The 20,381-nt window shown below is 38.8% G+C and overlaps 1 protein-coding gene across 1 annotated transcript in view; it reads left to right on the top strand.

Annotated features, from left to right (window-relative positions):
* The window catches only part of LOC117027256 (guanylate-binding protein 6-like), a 33,213-nt gene extending 13,317 nt beyond the window's left edge, over nucleotides 1-19,896 (top strand). The window contains exons 6-11 of the mRNA XM_033114816.1: nucleotides 8,635-8,880; nucleotides 15,124-15,404; nucleotides 16,080-16,292; nucleotides 17,345-17,447; nucleotides 17,799-17,992; nucleotides 19,007-19,896. Coding sequence (XP_032970707.1) covers nucleotides 8,635-8,880; nucleotides 15,124-15,404; nucleotides 16,080-16,292; nucleotides 17,345-17,447; nucleotides 17,799-17,992; nucleotides 19,007-19,228 — 1,259 coding nt within the window. The 3' untranslated portion in view covers nucleotides 19,229-19,896. The remainder of the gene's footprint in view (nucleotides 1-8,634; nucleotides 8,881-15,123; nucleotides 15,405-16,079; nucleotides 16,293-17,344; nucleotides 17,448-17,798; nucleotides 17,993-19,006) is intronic.
* The last annotated feature ends 485 nt before the right edge of the window (nucleotides 19,897-20,381 follow it).

Here is a 20,381-nt window from a genome sequence, read left to right as displayed (position 1 = left end):
ACTTCTCTCTTTTAATTTATATGCTTTTTATTATTTTTCTTGTCTGATTGCTGTGGCTAATACATCCAATGCTAATTTGAAAAATAGTGGTGAGAGTAGGCATCCTTGTCTTCTTCCTGATCTTAGAAGAAAAGCATTCAGCTTTTCACCACTGAGTATGTTAACAGTGGTCTTTTCATATATAGCCTTTATCATGTTGAGGTAAATTTCTTCTATATCCATTTTGTTGAGAGGTGTGTTTTTTTTGTTGTTGTTTTAATCATAAATGGATGTTGAATTTTTGGCTTTTTCTGTGTCTATGATGTGATCATATAATTTTTATCCTTGGTTTTGCTGATGTGATGAATCAGATTGTTTTATAGATGTTAAAGCAGCTTTGCCTCCCTGTTATAAATTCTACCTGATCATGTGTATGCTTTTAATATGTTATTGAATTTGATTTGCTAGTATTTTGTAGAGAATTTTTGCATCTATGTTCATCAGGATTAATGGCCTGTAATATTTTAATTTATTATTATTATTATTATTATTATTATTATTATTATTATTACTAAGTATCTTTGGTTTTGATATCAGGGTAATGCTGGCCTCATAGAATAAGTTGGGAAGCATTCCTTCCTCTTCAATGTTTTGGAATAGCTTGAGAAGGATAGGTGCTAATTCTTCTTTGAATGTTTGGTAAAATTTACCTGTGAAGCCATCTGGTCCTGGGCTTTTGTTTATTTGGAGTTTTGTTCTGTTTTTTTTTCTGCTTCAATTTCATTGCTAAGAATCAATCTGTTCAGATTTTCTGTTTCTTCTAGATTTTAGTCTTGGAATATTGTACATTTCTATAAATTTATTCATTTCTTTTACATTGTCCAATTTGTTGGCACATAATTGTTCATAGTATTCTTTAATGATCTTTTATATTTCTGTATTATTGGTGATAATCTTTACTCCTTCATTTCTGATTTTATATATTTGGGCTCTGTCTTTTTTTTTTTTCTTGATGAGTCTTGCTAGAGGTTTGTCAATTTTATATATCATTTCAAAGAATCAGCTCTTAGTTTCATTGTTATTTTCTATGTCTTTTTAGTCTCTGTTTCATTTATTTCTGCTCTGATAGTTGTTATTTCCTTCCTGATGCAAATCTGGGCTTCATTTGTCCATCTTCTAGTTCCTTAAGGTATAAAGTTAAGTTGTTTATTTGAGGTTTTTCTTATTTATTGAGGTACGCCTGTATAGCTATGAACTTTTCTCTTAGAACTGCTTTTGCTGCATCCCATAAATTTTGCAAACTTGTGTTTTCATTTTCATTTGTCTTAAGGTAGTTTTTGATTTCCCTTGTGATTTCCTCTTTGATCCATTGGTGGTTTATTAGCTTGTTGTTTAATCTCCACGTATTTGTGTTTTTTCCAGTATTCTTTCTGTAGCTGACTTTTACTTTCATTCTATCATGGTCAGAAAACACGCTTGATATAATTTAAACCTTCTTGAATTTATTGAGTCTTGTTTTGTGGTTCTCTTGTGACTCTCCATAACTCCTTGCAGTCTCTCTTCCAATACTACTTCTTTACGCATGCGCTTGGTTTCAGCCAGTCAGAATTATGTGCAGTTGTATAAACCCACAATCTCCTGGTGCTTTGATGTATTTGCATGTTTACATGGGCTCTTCCTTTCAGATACCATCTCAACCTGGACAGCACGTACAAATACTTCAAAATTTATATCACCCTCCTCTTCTGCAAATTATCCTAGACTATATGCCCAATGTGAAATGCAGACTTTATGCTGCTGATCTCCCTTGCCACTTATTAGATGTGTAACGTTAAGCAAGTTGTATAACCTGCTATGCCTCCTAGTATAACCTGCTAGGCCTCTTAAAGTGAGCCTCTGGAAGGCAGAATATAGATAGGTTTTGGTTTTTTATTCATTCTGCCACCCATTTCTTTTGCTTGGAACATTTAGTCCATTTACATTTAAAGTGATAATTGGTAAGTATGTGCTTATTGACATTTTGTTAATTGTTTGGGGGTGTTTTGTTGTTCTTTTCTGTTCCTTTCTTCTTTTCTTGATTTCTTTTGTTTTGATTTGCTGGTTTTCTTTAGTGTTTTGTTTGGATTCCTTTCTCTTTATTTTTTTGTTTATTGCTTATAGATTTTTGGTATGTGGTTACCATATATATCGACTTACATCTAAAGCAGTCTATTTTAAGCTTGTAGGCATTTACATTCAGATGCATTCTAAAAGTACTACACTTTTACTCCCCCTTCCACTATGTTTTTGACCTCATGTATTATATTTTTTTGTTCCGTGTTTCTCCTATTTATTGTAGTTATAGTTAATTTTGTCTTTTAAACTTCACATTAGCTTTTTAAGTAGTAGATTGATTCACTGTGTTTTTTATGTATCTGCCTTTACTAGCGATATTTTTTTCCCTTCATTTTCTTATTTCTGGTCATGGCCTTTTTTTTTTTTTTTTTTTTTTTTTTGCATAAAGAAGACCCTTTAACATTTCTGGTAAAGCTGGTTTAGTGGTGGTGAACTCTTTTAATATTTGCTAGCCTGGAAATCTCTTTATCTTTCCTTCAATCCAGAAGGATAGTCTTGCCAGATAGAGTATTCTGAATTGTAGGTTCTTTCCTTTCAGCAGCTTAAATATATCTGACCACACCTTTCTAGCCCTTGGAGTTGCTGCTAAGAAATCAGCTAATAGCTATATGGGGGTTTCCTTGTGTGTGACTAGTTTCCTTCTTGCTGCCTACAAGATTGTTCTTAAGATTGTCCTTTATTCTTAACATTTGCCATTTCAACTATAATGTCTTAGTGTGGGTTCTTTTGGTTCATCTTGTTTGGAACTCTGTGCTTCCTGGACTTGGATGTCCGCTTCCTTCCCCATGTCAGGAAAGTTTTCAGATATTACATTTTCAAATAAGCTTTCTGTCCCTTTCTCTCCTATCAAGAATCCCTATAGTATGAATATTAGTGCACTTGACATTGTCCCAGAGGTCCTATAAATTATCTTCATTTTTAAAAATTCTTTATTATTTTGCTTCTCATTGGTTGATTTCCACAATTCTGTCTTCTGGGTCACTAATTAGTTCTTCTATATTGTCTAATATGCTTTTAATTCCCTCTAGTGTATTCTGCATTTCATTTATTGTATTCTTCAGCTCTGAATGGTTCTTTACTATATTTTCTAACTCTTTGTTGAAATTGTCACTGAGTTCCTCTATTCTTCTCCCAAGTTCAGTGAGCATCCTTATGGCCATTAATTTGAATTTATTATCAGGCAAATTAATTATCTCTATTTTTTTCTTGTTCTTTTATTTGAAACATATTCTTATATCATTTTGCTTGACTTTCTGTGTTTGTTTATATGAATTAGACAAAACAGCTCTCTCTCCCAATCTTGAAGGAACAACATTTGTGTAGACTACATGAGCTGCGTGGTTTGAATAGGCCAACTGAAGTGGAACTGTGCCGTGCCTAAGGTCCCGTGGGAGTCTGGCTGGCTGGTGCTGAGCAGATACTGGCTGTGGCAGCCTGGTATACAGGGCTTCACGGGTGTCCTGAGATAGCAGCAGATAGTGCCTGAGGCAGCCTGGGACGTGAGGCTCTAGGGGCAATTTGGGAAGTTGGCTGACTTGGGCTGCAGTGGGTGTTGGCTAAGTTCACTCAGGGAGTGATTACTTTGGGAAGCTGAGGTGTTCCAGGGTACATGACCCTGGGTGTGCCCTGGGGGGCTGCTGGCCAGGTCTGTAGCCAGTGCTGGCTGAGGTGGTCCTGGGGTATGTTGTGTAGGCCTTGCTGACTGGCTAGAGCACTTGTACCAAATTCTGCCTCCACTATTCACAAGAGAGTGAATATAAACAATGAATATAAACAATGCTTGATGGCATTGCTGACCCCGGAAAGTTGCCACATATCCTGGAGAGTTCCTACAGTTCCTCAAACATTTGGTAGGCTCCTTGTCATCACTATTTTTTTTTTTTAATGTACAGTCTAGCTGCTCTTTAAATCATTGTTATTTTCTGTGCCCCAGAGCAGACAGGTCTGCCTGTGCAGACCCCTCAGTGATATCCTTCCCTACTGCAGGTCACCCTGTCTGGGAAGGGTTCACATGGGTACCACATCTCCATCTCTCCTACCCTTCTCTGTATGATCCTTCTCTATTTGTTGTTCAGAAGCTGTTCAATCAGCCCTCAGTTCTTCAAAAGGATTTGCTCTACGATGTCTGACAATTAAGTTCGTGAACTCATCCTAGAAAAAGTGCTACATAATTCATTGCTAAATATCACCACAGTCACCTTTGAAGTACTCCCTTGGGAAGCGATGCTCTGATGCTAGCATCTAGTCCCCCTTCAAAGCAATTTTGGAACTCTTTTTCTGGAATGGCCATCAGAGCTGTCATCGTATTACCCTTGATGTCCTGAATGTCATCAAAATGTCTTCCTTTTAATATTTCCTGTATCTTCCAGTAAAGAAAGAAGTCATTGGGGGCCAGATCAGTTGAGTAGGGAGGGTGTTCCAATACAGTTATTTGTTTACTGCCTAAAAACTCCCTCACAGACAGTGCCATATGAACTGGTGCATTGTCGTGATGCAAAAGCTCTTCCAGGACCTTTTTTGCACATAGCTTCCTCATGGCAGATTTTCAGTTAAGATTTTCCTAACTGTTTTTCTATAGATGTTTATTTGGTCTGCTATGCTTCTTACAGTCAGCCGAAGATTTTGATGCACAGTTTGATGAATTTTTGCATTATTTTCTTCAGTTCTGCTCGTTACTGGCCGCCCTGGCCTTTCTTCATCAGTGACGTGTTCTCTCCCCTCAGAAAAACGTTCAATCCGTTTGCTTTTCTTCATGGCATTATCTCCATAAACCTAGACTAACATGCCCCTGATTTTACGACCATTATTGCCAAGTTCAACAAGAAATTTAATGTTTGTTGCTCTAATTCAAGCTCAGACATTCTCGCGATAGCACACAAAAATATGCAACAACAATAATGAATAACGCTCATTATTCAAGACACTACCACATGTCAACATGAATACAGCTGTGAAACACTGATATACCAAGGTTACGGAACCTTACTGATCTATTTGTACAATGCTGCCAATGTAAGTGCACAGTGGCAAGTTCGCGAACTTCAATGTCAGACTTCATATATGTAGGTATATATATGGTGTATCCATGGGAGGAGGTGTGTTAAGGGTCTCCCTACGCCATCATGTTGGACCATTCTCTATTTTCTTTTTGCTTCTCTGAGTGGGTGAGTTCCTCTGCCCTGTCTTCAAAATTCACTCAACCTTTCTTCTGCTTCATCTAGTCTGCTGTTAAATATTTCTAGTATGTTTTTCTAGTTTAGTGATAATATTCTTCAGCTCTGTGAATTCTGATTGACACTTTCTTATTTTTTCTATCGCTTTGTTGAAGTTCTCAGTGTTCATCCATTTTTCTGTCATTTGGTGAGCATTTTTATGACCATTACTTTGAACTCTTTATTGGGTAAATTACTTATTTCCAGCTCATTAGGTTTCTTTTTTCCTGAAGTTTTATCTTGTTATCACATTTGGAACATATTCCTATTTTCTTCATTTTGCTTGACGCTCTGTGTTGTTTTCTGTACTTTAGATGAAACCACCACCTCTCCTGTCCTTGAAGTATTGGTCTCATGTAGAAGATGAACCTTATCATTCAACCCTGCCCTAGCTGTTGGTTGTCTCTCAAATCTTTGTGATTGTCCAAGCAGCTTATTTTTGTTTTTAATAGTGTTCCAAAGGGGAGATCTCTGTCAATACCTAGATTCAGGGTGATTGGAAGTCAGACCCTCAGACAGCAGTCTTTAAAGATGCAAATATATACAGTCTCATGAGACTGCAAACATAAGCCCTACAAGCCACCAGAGCCAGGTGATCTGTAGGTGTCTCCTGGACAGCAGTCACAAAAGCTGGGATCCCAGACTAATGGATAAGCTCTTTCCTTGGAGATGCTGGTAAGCTTTAGCCAAGCAGAGCAAGACCACAAAGATGGTGACCCCCAGCCTATGTTCCCTGAGAGCACTCAATAACCACTAGATGTGTGCCAAACCTGAAGCCTACCCCTATGGCCAAAGCTCCAAACAAGCAAGTAGGACTCTTATTTCATAAAGACTGGGGTGTGTTTCAATCTGCTGTCCATACAGTGTCTTGGGTGTGGTAGCCTGCCACAAACTGTCTCTCTGATTTCTATAGTCCCATGGTATCCAGGAACACCAAGCCTTCGGCCACGGGGTCCAGGCAATTAATGAGTATCCCCAGGGTGGCAGCCACAAAAATCAGGGCACCAAATGTAAAAACTGAGGCAGCCGACATATAAGAACTCACTTCCATGAGATGCTAGCACTCTGGGGTGTGGCATAGAAAGAGCGTGTATATAGTGGCTGCCCTCTGAGGTCTCTGTGGAAGATTACAGTCAGCCCTTAGATGTTTGTTTAATTAGAAACCTGCCCCTCAGACTGCAGCTATGAAGGTAAGCTAAGAGGCCTTTTTCTCAGAAAGACTGAGCTCCTGGCCTGTGCCTCTTGCTGTGCCGTGGGGGTGGTAGTTGTTTAAAAACTCTTTCTCCATTAGTTACAGTCCAATGGAACCCACAAGTGTAAGCCCCACTGGCCACCAGACCCCGGAGATGTAGACATGTCCCCTGGCATCAGCCACAGAATTCAGGGCACCAGACAAGGTTGTAAGTTCCTTTCTGGAAGCTACCAGTGAACTGGAATAAGGCAGAGGAATTGTGCAAAGATTGTGTCCACCAGCTCTCATTCCTTGAAAGCACCTCCATAGTCCCCTAAAAGTGTACCAAACCAGAAGCCTGCCCCTAAGGCCAAAGATCCTGAACAAGCAACTAAGACTCTTTTTTTCAGAAAGACTGGGAGTGTGTTTCAGTCTATCTGTGCAGTGTCCCAGGAGTGGTAGTCTGCCTAGAACTGTCTCTGATTATTACAGCCCTGTGGGACACAGTAACATAAGCCCTGCCCCACCCCCCCAGCCTCCAAAGTCAGGCAATCATGGGGAGTCTCCTGGATGTATGCCACAAAAAGTGGGTCACCAAACATGGAAACCAGGATATCAGACACGTTGAGAAGTTGCCCTCCTGGAAATAATAGTGCTCTAGAGCACGGCAGAGGGAGAATGCAAAGATAGTGTCCACTGGCTGGAGAGAGGCAGAGGAGTGCAAAGATGGCATCAACTGGAAAAAGAACAAATGAAAAGAAAAGAAAGGAAAAAAAAAGAGGAAAGGAAAATAAATGAAAAAAAAAATAAAAAGAAATAAAAAGAGAAAAAATAAAAAGTGATGGCACCCACTACGTTTAGCAAAGTAGAGGGAGAGTGGGAAGATGTCACCCACCAGCTTCCATCCCCAGAGACTACCTTAGCAGACCCCTCAGACCAATGCTGTGAAATCAGCAAATAATTCTTTGGTCACATAAACTCTTTCCCAAGGGTTGTTTTTGCACTGAGCCCTGGGGCAGGGAGTCTGCATGCAAGTCCTTTAAGAGCCATTTCTCAGCTCACCACAGCCCCACGGGTCTCCTGGGTGTGAGACCCATTGGTTTTCAAAGCCAGATGTTTTGGGGCTCATTTCTCAAGTGCCAATCTTAAAATTTGGGGTTCCTGATGTGGGGTACAAACCATTCATTCTTCAAGAGAAGCTCTGGGTTTTGAGTTCCCTTCCAACTGTGGGTTGCTGTGCCGAAGATGAGGTTTATGGCAAGATTGTTTGTGTCTCAGCTTTCCTACCCAATTCAGTGTGGATTCCCTCTCATTTGCCTGATGTGAATAGATCGCTCTACCAGTTTTTAGGGATTTTTTTTTGTTGTTTTTTTTCCTAAAGGAAATTATTCCTTACATAGCTATAGATTCAGTGTATCTGTGGGAGGTGAGTTGAGGATCTTCCCACATCACCATCTTGAACTGGAATAACTTTTTATTATTTCTGATAATAGCCAGATTCTTCATTTTTCTTCCCTCGTCATATCATCCTTTTAATTCTAACACATTTATTCAGTGTTTTCATATTTTATGCCAAAAAAATTATGTTAATGAATTGCATTTAGGTTGGTGAGTATTTGACAAAATCAATGTGTTTATGGAGTAGTGGTGAGTTTTTCAAATTATATTTAGGTACCATCTAGTCTTCAGAATTTCTACGAAAAACAGCTAGTCTTATTTGTAACATGTGAATTTAATCAATGAAGTTTTCCTTAACTGAACAAGGTATCATATATCCTATATTAATCATTATTCCATTATCTTTGTTCATCGTACCTCTTTATTTTTTTCCTACAGTTTATTTCCAATAGGGGTCAGAGTAGACCACAAATTGATATTTGATCATCACTTGTTAAATCATTCATTTGATAAACATCTAATAAAGCAGGCACCATATTTGTTTCTGTGGATAAGTTTCTTTTCCTGGGACAGATGTTTTTCTAAAATTTTCCTAAAATTTCTCTCCAATAATATGTCATTCATTCAATGTATATGAAAATGTTAAAGGGGGTTCTATGAACATAGAAGACTCCAAAGATTGAAAATCCCCAGTCATAAAAATCTTCAGTCTTGTCCCAAGACTGTGCTGACTATAACTGTATTTTTCCTCTTCCCCAGGTGTAAATCCCAAACTTAAAAACTCCAACATACTCAGGGAATGTATCAGACATTTTTTTCCCAAACGGAAGTGTTTTGTCTTTGACCGGCCAACAAACGATAAGGAGCTCCTAGCCCATGTTGAGGATATTTTGGAAAGCCAACTGGATCCTAAATTCCGGAAACAATCAGATAATTTCTGTTCTTATATCTACACCCATGCGAAGACCAAGACCCTCAGGGAAGGAGTCAAGGTCACTGGGAATCGTGAGTCTTCTTTTCTAAAACCATATTTCTGAGTTGTCTAATATGTGTTGGCTATTTAATTATGTGTTCTTCAGTAGTTTTGTTTCACTTGATATAAAAATGTGTATTTATATCATGCCCCAAAAAGAAATATTTATGTATGTTAGTACTTTTCTCATGTCATGGGATTAACAAATTCTTTCCCAAACTCCAAATATTATCATTGACATCTTGTGTTCCCACATTTAAGAAGAAAACCCAATTAATGATAAAACCACTAAAAACAGAGTATGTTATCACTTCGGGGGAAGACTTACACAATAAGTGTTTTTCTCAAAAAGACTTGTTGGTAGTTTAAACCAGTCCAAAATAAATATTACTTTTTGAGTCCTGAGAATCCATTGAAAGCTTAAGAATCGGGAATGATTTTTATCTGAATTATGCTGCTTAATCTTTCTACCTTTGTAGTCTATTTTTCTCTTAATTTGTGTAATGTGAAATAATTTTTCACAGACACATCTGATTATATTAGATGATGGTAGGTATTTAACATTTTTTTAAAAAAATGTAATGGAGGAGATGATGTCATAGGAATGGTGGCAGCGGGGCACACTTTCTGAGTTCTCCTCCGGATCTTATTACAAACGGGACCTATAACCCATCAAAGAACTCTTTGCTCATCACACAGAACAGCTAAGAGACTCGTGGAAGGATTACTTGAAGGTGCGCTAATTGGGCGAGCAGGGGAAGGAAGGAAGGGAGTGGAGTGAAAACGCATGGGCCTGCTCCGGGGTCCTGGCCGGCGGCGGCAGCGGCGGTGGTGGCGGCGGCGGCGGCGGTGGTGGCGGCGGTGGCGGCGGCGGTGGCGGCAGCGAAAACCGCGGTGGCACCTGCAGTTCCAGACACGCACGGGATCCCAGGGCGGAACGGAGAGCACAGAGACCAGGAGGGCCCAGCTTAAGAGGCACAAGATTCAACATATCCAGAGGCCAACTCCAGACCAAACCAGAGTACTACTGGGTTTGACCTACAAGTCACACACCCAGAGGGAATTCTCTGCAGGCACTAGAGCCCACAGAGGCCAAACCACATTTAAGTGGTCAACCCTCACGCAGCAGAAAGCCCTGCGGTGGGCAGAGCCAAGTCTCACAACGAGTCAGCCTAGGAGTTAACCCCACCTACTCACAAGCAAAAAGCAATTAAAGATCTTCTTGAACAGGACAACATACACAACACAAGAGTCACCTTTGGAGCACACGCAGAGGAGAAGAACGAAGTAGTGCAAGTCAAATATAAAGGACACATACTACATAAGATAACCTAGCAAGAACTAAGAACTCTAGAGGATCTACCTAATACATCAAAACAAACACAGAGAGTCAGCCAGAATGGGGAAACAAAGATACACGTCCCAAATAAAAGAACAGAAGAAACCTCCACAACTGGAACCAAATGAAGCAGACGTAACCAACCTTTCAGAGACAGAGTTCAGAACACTGGTGATAAGAATGTTTAAGGAGCTTAGAGAAGACATAAAGAAGGATGTAGAAATCATAACGAACAACCAGTTAGAACTAAAGAACACAATTACCGAAATAAAGAACTCACTTGAAGGAATTACCAGCAGGTTAGATGAAGCAGAAGATCGAATCAGCGATTTAGAAGACAAGGTAGCAGAGATCACCCAAACAGAATAACAGAAAGAAAAAAGAATAAAAAACAATGAGGATGTCTTAAGAGACCTCTGGGATAACATCAAGCGCAACAACATGCGCATCATAGGAATACCAGAAGGTGAAGAGAGGAAGCAAGGGATTGAGAACATATTTGAAGTAATAATGTCCGAAAACTTCCCCAACCTGATGAAGGAAACCAACATACAAGCCCAGGAAGTGCAGAGAATTCCAACCAGGATAAACCCAAACAGGTCCACACCAAGACACATTATAGTTAAAATGGCAAAGCTTAAAGACAAAGAGAGAATCCTAAAAGCAGCAAGAGAAAGACAGAGGGTTACATACAAGGGAACTCCCATAAGACTATCAAATGACTTTTCTACAGAAACATTGAAGGCCAGGAGGGAGTGGCAGGAGATACTCAAAGTGATGGAAAACAAAGGCCTACAACCTAGATTGCTTTATCCAGCAAGGCTATCATTTAAAGTTGATGGAGAGATAAAGAGCTTTCCAGAAAAAAATAAACTAAAGGAATTTATTACCACCAAGCCAGCATTGCAAGAAATACTAAAAGGACTTCTGTAAATAGAAGAAAGATCAAAACAACCTAACTACAAATTTAAAAATGGCAATAACTATGTACCTATCAATAATCACTTTAAATGTAAATGGATTAAATGCTCCAATCAAGAGACATAGGGTGGCTGACTGGATAAGAAAGCAAGACCCTTGTATATGCTGTATACAAGACACTCACCTCAGAACAAAAGACACACACAGGCTAAAAGTGAAGGGTTGGAGTAAGATATTTCATGCAAATAGAAATGAGAAAAAAGCTGGAGTTGCAATACTTATATCTGACAAAATAGACTTTAAAATGAAGAACATATTAAAAGACAAAGATGGGCACTATATAATAATAAAGGGATCAATCCGACAAGAGGACATAACCCTAGTAAACATCTATGCACCCAACATAGGAGCACCTAAATATATAAAACAGGTACTGACTGACATAAAGACAGAGATCAACAGTAACACTATCATAGTAGGGGACTTCAACACACCTCTGACAACAAGGGACAGGTCTTCCAGACAGAAAATCACTATGGAAACAACAGCCTTAAATGATACATTGGACCACTTGGATCTAATCGATATTTTCAGAACATTTCACCCCAATGCTGCAAAATACACGTTTTTCTGAAGCGCACATGGAACATTTTCCAAGAAAGTGGGAATAGAGGAATCATATCTCAACATAATAAAGGCCATATATGACAAACCCACAGCTAACATCATACTCAATGGGGAAAAGCTAAAACCATTCCCCCTAAGATCAGGAACAAGGCAAGGTTGCCCACTATCTCTGCTTCTATTCAACATAGTGCTGGAAGTTCTAGCCACAGCAATCAGACAAGAAAAAGAAATAAAAGGCATCCAAATTGGTAAGGAGGAAGTAAAATTGTCATTATATGCAGATGATATGATACTATATAGAGAGAACCCTAAAGACTCCACCAAGAAGCTATTAGAGCTGATAGATGAATTTAGTAAAGTAGAAGGATACAAAATTAATATTCAGAAATCAGTTGCATTTGTATATACCAATAATAAAACATCAGAAGGAGAAATTAAAAAAACAATCCCATTTACAATCGCTCCAAAGACTATAAAATACCTGGGAATAAATTTAACCAAAGAAGTAAAAGATCTGTACTCAGAAAATTATAAGACACTGAAGAAAGGAATGAAGGAAGATATAAATAGATGGAAACACATATCATGTTCATGGATAGGAAGAATTAATATAGTTAAAATGTCCATACTGCCTAAGGCAATATACATATTCAACGCAATTCCTACCAAACTACCAACGACGTTTTTCACAGAAATAGAACATATAATCCTAAAATTTATATGGGACCATAAAAGACCCCGGATAGCCTCAGCAATCTTGAGAAATAAGAACAAAGTGGGAGGTATAACAATACCTGACTTCAAATTATGCTACAAAACTACAGTAATCAAAACAGCATGGTACTGGCATAAAAACAGACACATAGATCAATGGAACAGAATAGAGAGTCCAGAAATAAATCCATGCCTATATGGCCATTTAATCTACTACAATGGAAGCAAGAATGTATGATGGGGTAAAGACAGTCTATTCAATAAATGGTGCTGGGAAACCTGGACAGACACATGCAAAAATATGAAGCTGGACCACCTCCTTACACCATATACAAAAATAAATTCAAAATGGCTTAAAGACTTAAATGTAAGATCTGAAACCATAAAATACCTAGAAGAAAATATAGGAAGAAACTTCACAGACATTACCCAGCATAAGATTTTTACTAATATATCCCCTCGCACAAGGGAAGTAAGAGAAAAAATAAACATGTGGGATTATATCAAACTAAAAAGTTTTTTCACAGCAAAGGAAACCATCAATAAAACAAAAAGGGATCCTACTGAATGGGAAAAGATATTTGCCAATGATATATCTGATAAGGGATTAATATCACAAATCTATAAAAAACTCACTCAACTCAACTCCAAAAAAACAAACGACCCAATTAAAAAATGGGCAGAGGACTTGAAGAGACATTTTGCTAAAAAGGACATACAGATGGCAAACAGACATATGAAGAAATGCTCAACCTCACTAACCATCAGAGAAATGCAAATAAAAACCACAATGAGATACCACCTCACCCCAGTCAAAATAGCTATCATCAATAAATCAACAAACAAGTGCTGGTGTGGATGTGGAGAAAAGGGAACGCTTGTGCACTGTTGGGGGGATTGCAGATTGGTACAGCCACTATGGAAAACAGTATGGAGGTATCTCAAAAATCTGAAAATGGAACTACCTTATGATCCAGTAATTCCACTCCTAGGTATCTATCCAGAGAAATCCAAAACTCCAATTCAAAAATCTTTATGCACTCCTATGTTTATTGCAGCAACATAGAAACAACCGAAATGCCCATCGGTAGATGACTGGATTAAGAAACTGTGGTACATTTATACAATGGAGTATTATGCAGCCATAAAGAAGAAAGAAATCTTACCATTTGCAACAACATGGATGGACCTAGAGAACATTATGTTAAGTGAAATAAGTCAGACAGAGAAAGATAAGTACCATATGATCTCACTTATATGCGGAATCTAAAGAAAAGAATAAGTGAATGAACTAATCAGAAACAGTTTTGGAGACAAAGAGGAAAAACTGAGGGTTGCTAGATGGGCGGGGGGGGTGGGGATAAGGGGGAAGGTGAGGGGATTAGAAAACAATCAGTAACCACAAGATGGCCACGGGGTTTTGAAAATTAATCTGGGGAACGTAATTTAGTGGTTACCAGAGGGTAAGGGGATTGGGGGGCGGGAGATGAGGGTAAGGGGGATCAAATATATGGTGATGGAAGGAGAACTGACTCTGGGTGGTGAACACACAATGTAATTTATAGATGATGTGATACAGAATTGCACACCTGAAATCTATGTAATTTTACTAACAGTTGTCACCCCAATATATTAAAAAAAAAAGGGGGGAAAAAGGAAAAAAAAAGAAAATAGTAAAAAAAAACCAAAAACAAACAAAAAAAAACCATAATGAGATATCACCTCACCCCAGTCAGAATGGCTATCATCAACAAGACAAATAGTAGCAAGTGTTGGAGAGGCTGTGGAGAAAAAGGAACCCTCATACACTGTTGGTGGGAATGCAGACTGGTGCAGCCGTTATGGAATCCAGTGTGGAGGTTCCTCAAAACATTACGAATAAAATTACCATTTGATCCAGTAATCCCTCTCCTGGGTATGTACCCAAAAAATCTGAAAACATTTATACATAAAGACACGTGTGCTCCAATGTTCATTGCAGCTTTATTTACGGTGGCCAAGACATGGAAACAACCAAAATGTCCTTCGCTAGATGAATGGATAAAGAAGTTGTGGTATATATACACAATGGAATACTATTCGGCAGTAAGAAAAGATGATATAGGGACATTTGTGACAACATGGATGGATCTTGAGAGTATAATGCTAAGCGAAATAAGTCAGACAGAAAAAGAAGAGAACCATATGATTTCACTGATATGTGGTATATAAACCAAAAACAACAAAAGAACAAGATAAACAAATGAGAAACAAGAACTCATAGACACAAACAACAGTTTAGTGGTTACCAGAGGGTAAGGGGGTGAGGGTGGGAGATGAGGGTAAAGGGGGATCAAATATATGGTGATGGAAGGACAACTGACTCTGGGTGGTGAACACACAATGGGATTTATAGATGATGTAATACAGAATTGTACACCTGAAATCTATGTAATTTTACTAACAATTGTCACACCAATAAAAAAAAAAAATCTTACCAATGTTAAAAAAAAATGTAATGGCCTGGAGAACAGAATAATGAGTAATTATGAAAAAGAAGGTGATGATAGAAGTGAGTGTGTGTGTGTGTGTGTGTGTGTGTGTGTGTGTGTGTGGTTTCAGAATTGTAATCTCAGAATCTTGGATCTCATTGAGTGTTAAATTGATATTTACCCCTAGTTCCTGCTTTATTCAGGGCTGGGGCCTCTGGTGGTGACCTATGTAGATACCATCAACAAAGGGTCGGTTCCTTGTTTGGAGAACGCAGTGACAACTCTGGCCCAGCTTGAGAACTCAGCAGCCATGCAGAAGGCAGCCGACCACTACAGTGAGCAGATGGCCCAGCGAGTGAGGTTCCCCACAGACACGCTCCAGGAGCTGCTGGACATGCACGCAACCTGTGAGAGGAAAGCCATTGAAATCTTCATGGAGAACTCCTTCAAGGATGAAAACCAGGAGTTCCAGAAGAAGCTTCTGGTACTTTGTCTTAGCATTTGTCTTTCCTAATTTGTAGCCTGCGGAATGATGCCTAAAGTTCTACATATTCATTTCACAGCTCATCTCATATTCAGGGTTAAGTAGTCTGGATTCCCATAAGAGGGAAAACTCTGGAGGACTATATTGCCTTCTTTTTCCTCAAAGCTGAAAGAAGCTTTTCAGGATCTGTCTCATCTCTCAAGCAAAAATCATCATTGATTTCGCCTTTAGTGGATTATGGCATGATTCCAGAACTCCTCCATGTCATTTCTGAGCTTGTTGCTCTCTAGGTATATGCACTCCTAATCCTAGACACTTGATTTCCTTAGACAGAATCTCTTAAAAGGTCACTATTTGTATTCTTTTAGTTGTGTCATTATATTATCGAAGATAGAATCTTAGTATGCACACTTATTAGGAGCTAGAAAGAATATATAACGTAACCTCAACATTTCACAGATGAAGATGTGGCCCAGGGAGGTTAAGAAGATTTAGCAGGGTCTTGCAGAGAGTTTTCAGAGTTGGGAGAATCTCTTGATTCCTGCTACATTGCTTGTACCACTCCACTAGAATGCTTTTTCTTAATGGGACAGACCTCCCAGCTAATAGATTCTTTGAAATTTGGTTTCCTCCGTTCCTTAATTCTGATGACATCCCTCTACTTTTCCCTTGCAGGAAATCCTAAAGAATAAGAAGGAGAGTATTTTGCTGCAGAATGAAGAGGCATCTGCTAAATACTGTCAGGCTAAACTTGATCAACTTTCAACGGACCTAATGGAAAGTATTTCAGCAGGAACTTTCTCTGTTTCTGGAGGGCACAAGCTCTACAGGAAAGAAAAGGATAGGATTGAACGACACTATTGGCAAATGCCCGGGAAAGGAGTGAAGGTGAGGAAGAAGGGGAAGTGGTTCTCCTACACAGCAGTCAAGTGGGTCTTCTGAAAATCTGAGAGGACAGCACCAATCGTGGATAATAAGAGAGCATGGGGATAGCATGACAGCTTTAGCTTTTAAGGTCCACTATATTTCTTTCTTCCTAAGTAGAATAGAAATGTCTAGTCTCAAAAATGAGTATGAATTTCTGAAATCCACGAGAGACAGAAGTTATGCATTTCTCCATCTAACAACATGACACACAGTGTACCAAGTCTTGAGGATTTATGATGGAAAGTCAGAATCTTTTCATTCAAGGCTGATCAAAGTGAGAGAGGTTCAAATAAACAGACAGTTGCATATGGAGTGATAACACTTATGAACCTCTGACCCCTAGGCTGCACTGGTGATGGTAACAAATATAATAATAGTAATGATAATAATAATAATAATAATAATAATAATAATAATAATACAAACATATTGAACTCTTATTGCCTATAGGCATAGTGTTAAGCTCTTTCTCTTAACATTTTAACTTAATTCCCCCAAAATGTTATAAAACATTTACTTTTATTATGTGCATTTTATAGATGTGATCTAGGCGGCATAAGGAGGTTATATAATTTGCGTAAAGTTACACATCTAGCAAGCGGCAAGGGAGATCAGCAGCATAAAGTCTGCATTTCACACTGGGCTTATAGCCTAGGGTAACTTCCAGAAGAGCAGGGGGATGTAAATTTTGAAGTATTTGTACATGTTGTCCAGGTTGTTCAGATGGTCTCTGAAAGGAAGAGCCCCATGTAAACATGCAAACACATAAAACACCAGGAGATTGTGCACATAATTCTGACTGGCTGACCCCTAGAGCATGCGTAAAGAAGTAGTGCTAGAAGAGGGACTGGAAGGAGATATGGAGAGTACCTGATCACAGTAAGGAGCTTGGACACCTTTTATGGGATCCTGGAGCATTTTAAGCAGAAAGTAAAACTAACACAAATGGACTTATTTGCACAGAACAAATCTCAGTGGAAATCTAAGTTCTTTGTTCCTTCTTGATTCCTCAGGCAAAAGAAATCTTCCAGAAATTTCTTGAGTCACAGGTGACAATAGAGAAATCCATCCTGCAGACAGATAAAGCCCTCACCCAAAGGGAGAAGGCCCTCGCAGGTACGGGGCAGGACCCAACTCTCAGCGGGGTGGGGAGGTTCCTGCACTGCCCTCTGACAGATCGAATGAAGAGATTTCCAAAACAACGAGTTTCCCCTTCTTCTGTGGAATGCACACTCTGCCAAATCTGAAAATAACAAGCAGAGTTGTGGTTGTACATCAGCCAGACAGTCAAGGCCTTTTCCATCACACTCTCAAGACTGCTCTTGATGGTGTAGCTACTGGGTGAATTCTGAGATACCCCATCCTCTCTTTCAAATTTTATTTATTCTCTAATCTCAAGGTGGTACAGTTTAGGTCTGATCTGTTACTTTCTTCTCTTTTTTTTTTTTTTAAACCTTCCTGGGGCAGCGGAGCAGGCCATGAAGGAGGCAGCTGAGAAGGAACAGGCGTGGCTAAGACAGAAATACCAGGAACAGCAACAGCAGATAGAGGCACAACATAGGAGTATCCAGGAAAACATCGTCCAACTGAGAGAAAAGCTGGAGAGGGAAAGAGAGGATGTTCTGAGAGAACAAACAAGGATACTAGAACACAAGATAAAAGTAAGTCTGGCCACAGCCTCAGTAGTTGCTTGCCCTCAGGGTGATTGCCCTGGTAAATCAGGAAGGAATGGGTGCAAGTTAAAGCAAAATTAAAGAGAACCACTACTGCCATTTACTGCATTTGACTCATCCAAAGTCCTGAATCCTGGCTTTGCAAAAGGTCTTTGAGTTTTGTTCCACACTCAGACTCTGGAGAGTCCAAGATAACCTGGCCCCTTCAAGCCTGTAGAGAATATAAATAACCTTTCCAAGGTTTGAGTTGCTATGTTAGTGTGACTCTAAGATGTTCTCATGGAGCCCAAATTAAACAGGATTTCAAAGACTATCTAGCACATATTCCAACCAGGTGTTTTTGATATAAGCAGCAACTGGATGCTTGGCCAAGATCACTGTCAATTATCGGGAGCCCCCCTAACAGCAAATACTCTGATTTGGATCTATGCTGGCCTAAAACCATCAGATATGTCCAGATATAGAAATATGGGAACTGACACCTTCAAAACTTGTCGCAGTTATCTCCAGGTATGCACATAGCTTGTTCAGGTCACCACATAGCATTGGGGGAATTCTTTTTTCCCCATCTAGAAGTGTTTACATCAGATTCCTTGATCAGCTTATAAGTTTCCTATTATTTCCACAATATGGGTGATCATGCCATCCCAAGTGGGACTGAAAATTTGTGCAAGTGGACTACTAGCTCCCTCCCAACCCTCACTTTTGGTTGGAACGCATTATTGCATTTGTCCTCATGCCTGGCTTTGTAACCTAGCATGACCCTAACGGTGCATGACTATTAGCAAGGTTGAAAACTATCCTTTCTCTCATTGTCCAGGGCTAACCCAGAAGATATTCTCTGCTTCAATTATTATGCTTTGATGATCTAAAAAGAGACAATACTTTTGTGTGTAACATAAAGGCAATTTAATAACGTTCTTCTATACGAAATCTGACTCTTGAGAAAAATGGGGATTTTCAAAACTTTACTTTTCCCTCTTTCCACACCCTTTGTTTTAGATCCAAGAGGATTTGCTTAATGAAGGCTTTAAGAAGAAATCTGAAGAGATGGAGGCAGAGATAAATCGTCTGAGAAATTTGATTGAGACTACTGAAAAGGAGAAAACTCCCTGGATTTCACGAACCCTGGACCATCTTGCCACTGAAGCATCTGCAATCCTATCTGTACCTGCTAAGCTAGTTGATAAGGGTCTGAGGTGGCTTGGCTCACTGTTTAAATAGGATTAGCTTTTTTTTTAAGGAAATTATAGAACGTGGATATATGCTGTGCCTTATTTTTGGTGTGCATGTTTTTTTAATTTCACTCAGAAAAATTGTAAACATAAAAAGTGCCTACTAGAGTATATCAGTGCCTGACACACATTAGATAGGTTAAGTGTTGGTTTTATTATTTTAAAGAGAAAAACAAGCAACTATTTATAGCAGCAGTTGGCAAACTTTAAATCTGTCCTGATGCCTGTTTTTGTAAATAAAGTTTTATTGGAACACCACCACACCCCTTCATTTACATATTGTCTATGGCTACTTTCATATCACAACAATAGAGTGAAGTCGTTGCAACAATCACTGTACAACCCACAAAACCTAAAATTTTTCCTTTGGGGCACTTTATAGAAAAAGCTTACCTTACTCATAATTAGAAAATGAAACTAAAACTACCAGGTATTACCTTTCACTTCTCAGATGGACAAGGATGAATAAGTTTGATAGAAAATTGTGTTAGAAAGGTATGGAAAAAGAGTCTGTCTTGTATGGGAGTGTAAGTTGGACAATTTCTGTCAAGAAGTTATCCTAATATTTCTTACATGTTAATATATTTATGCCTTGATATACCATCTTCACTTTTAGGAAAATACATGTGCAAAATTACACACACATGCACACACACACACACACACACACACACATAAATGAGATCCACTGTAGCTTTGTTTTTAATGGAAAGAGTGGTAATACAAAGTTTAGTATGTACATGTAGTGGAATTCCAGGTAGCTGCTAAATAATTTGACAATGGCGTTTATATATACTAATATAGAACAACCTTCAAAATATATTTCAAGGTAAAAAAAATGACATGCAAAACAGTGTGTGTAATGTGGTTTCTGTGGAAATAAAAAGAATTCATGAAAACTACTAACATGGGTGGGATCAGGAGTAGAAGGGACATGCCATTTTCATTATATATTCTGTCTTTTGAATATTGTAAAGAAATCTTGTATTACTTATTCGTAAAAAGGTATAAAATGTAACACTAATAACAGATACTAATAAGAATGCAAATTTGACCACTAGATGATAAATTGTTCATTGATTCTCAAAATGACATCAGCCAGTTCAATAAGGGCTTTAAGGCTAAGAATCAGAGTACTGGAA

This window comes from Rhinolophus ferrumequinum, chromosome 9 (genome assembly GCF_004115265.2).
Source record: "Rhinolophus ferrumequinum isolate MPI-CBG mRhiFer1 chromosome 9, mRhiFer1_v1.p, whole genome shotgun sequence".
NCBI lineage: Eukaryota > Metazoa > Chordata > Mammalia > Chiroptera > Rhinolophidae > Rhinolophus > Rhinolophus ferrumequinum.
This window is presented reverse-complemented; position numbering and strand designations above follow the sequence as displayed.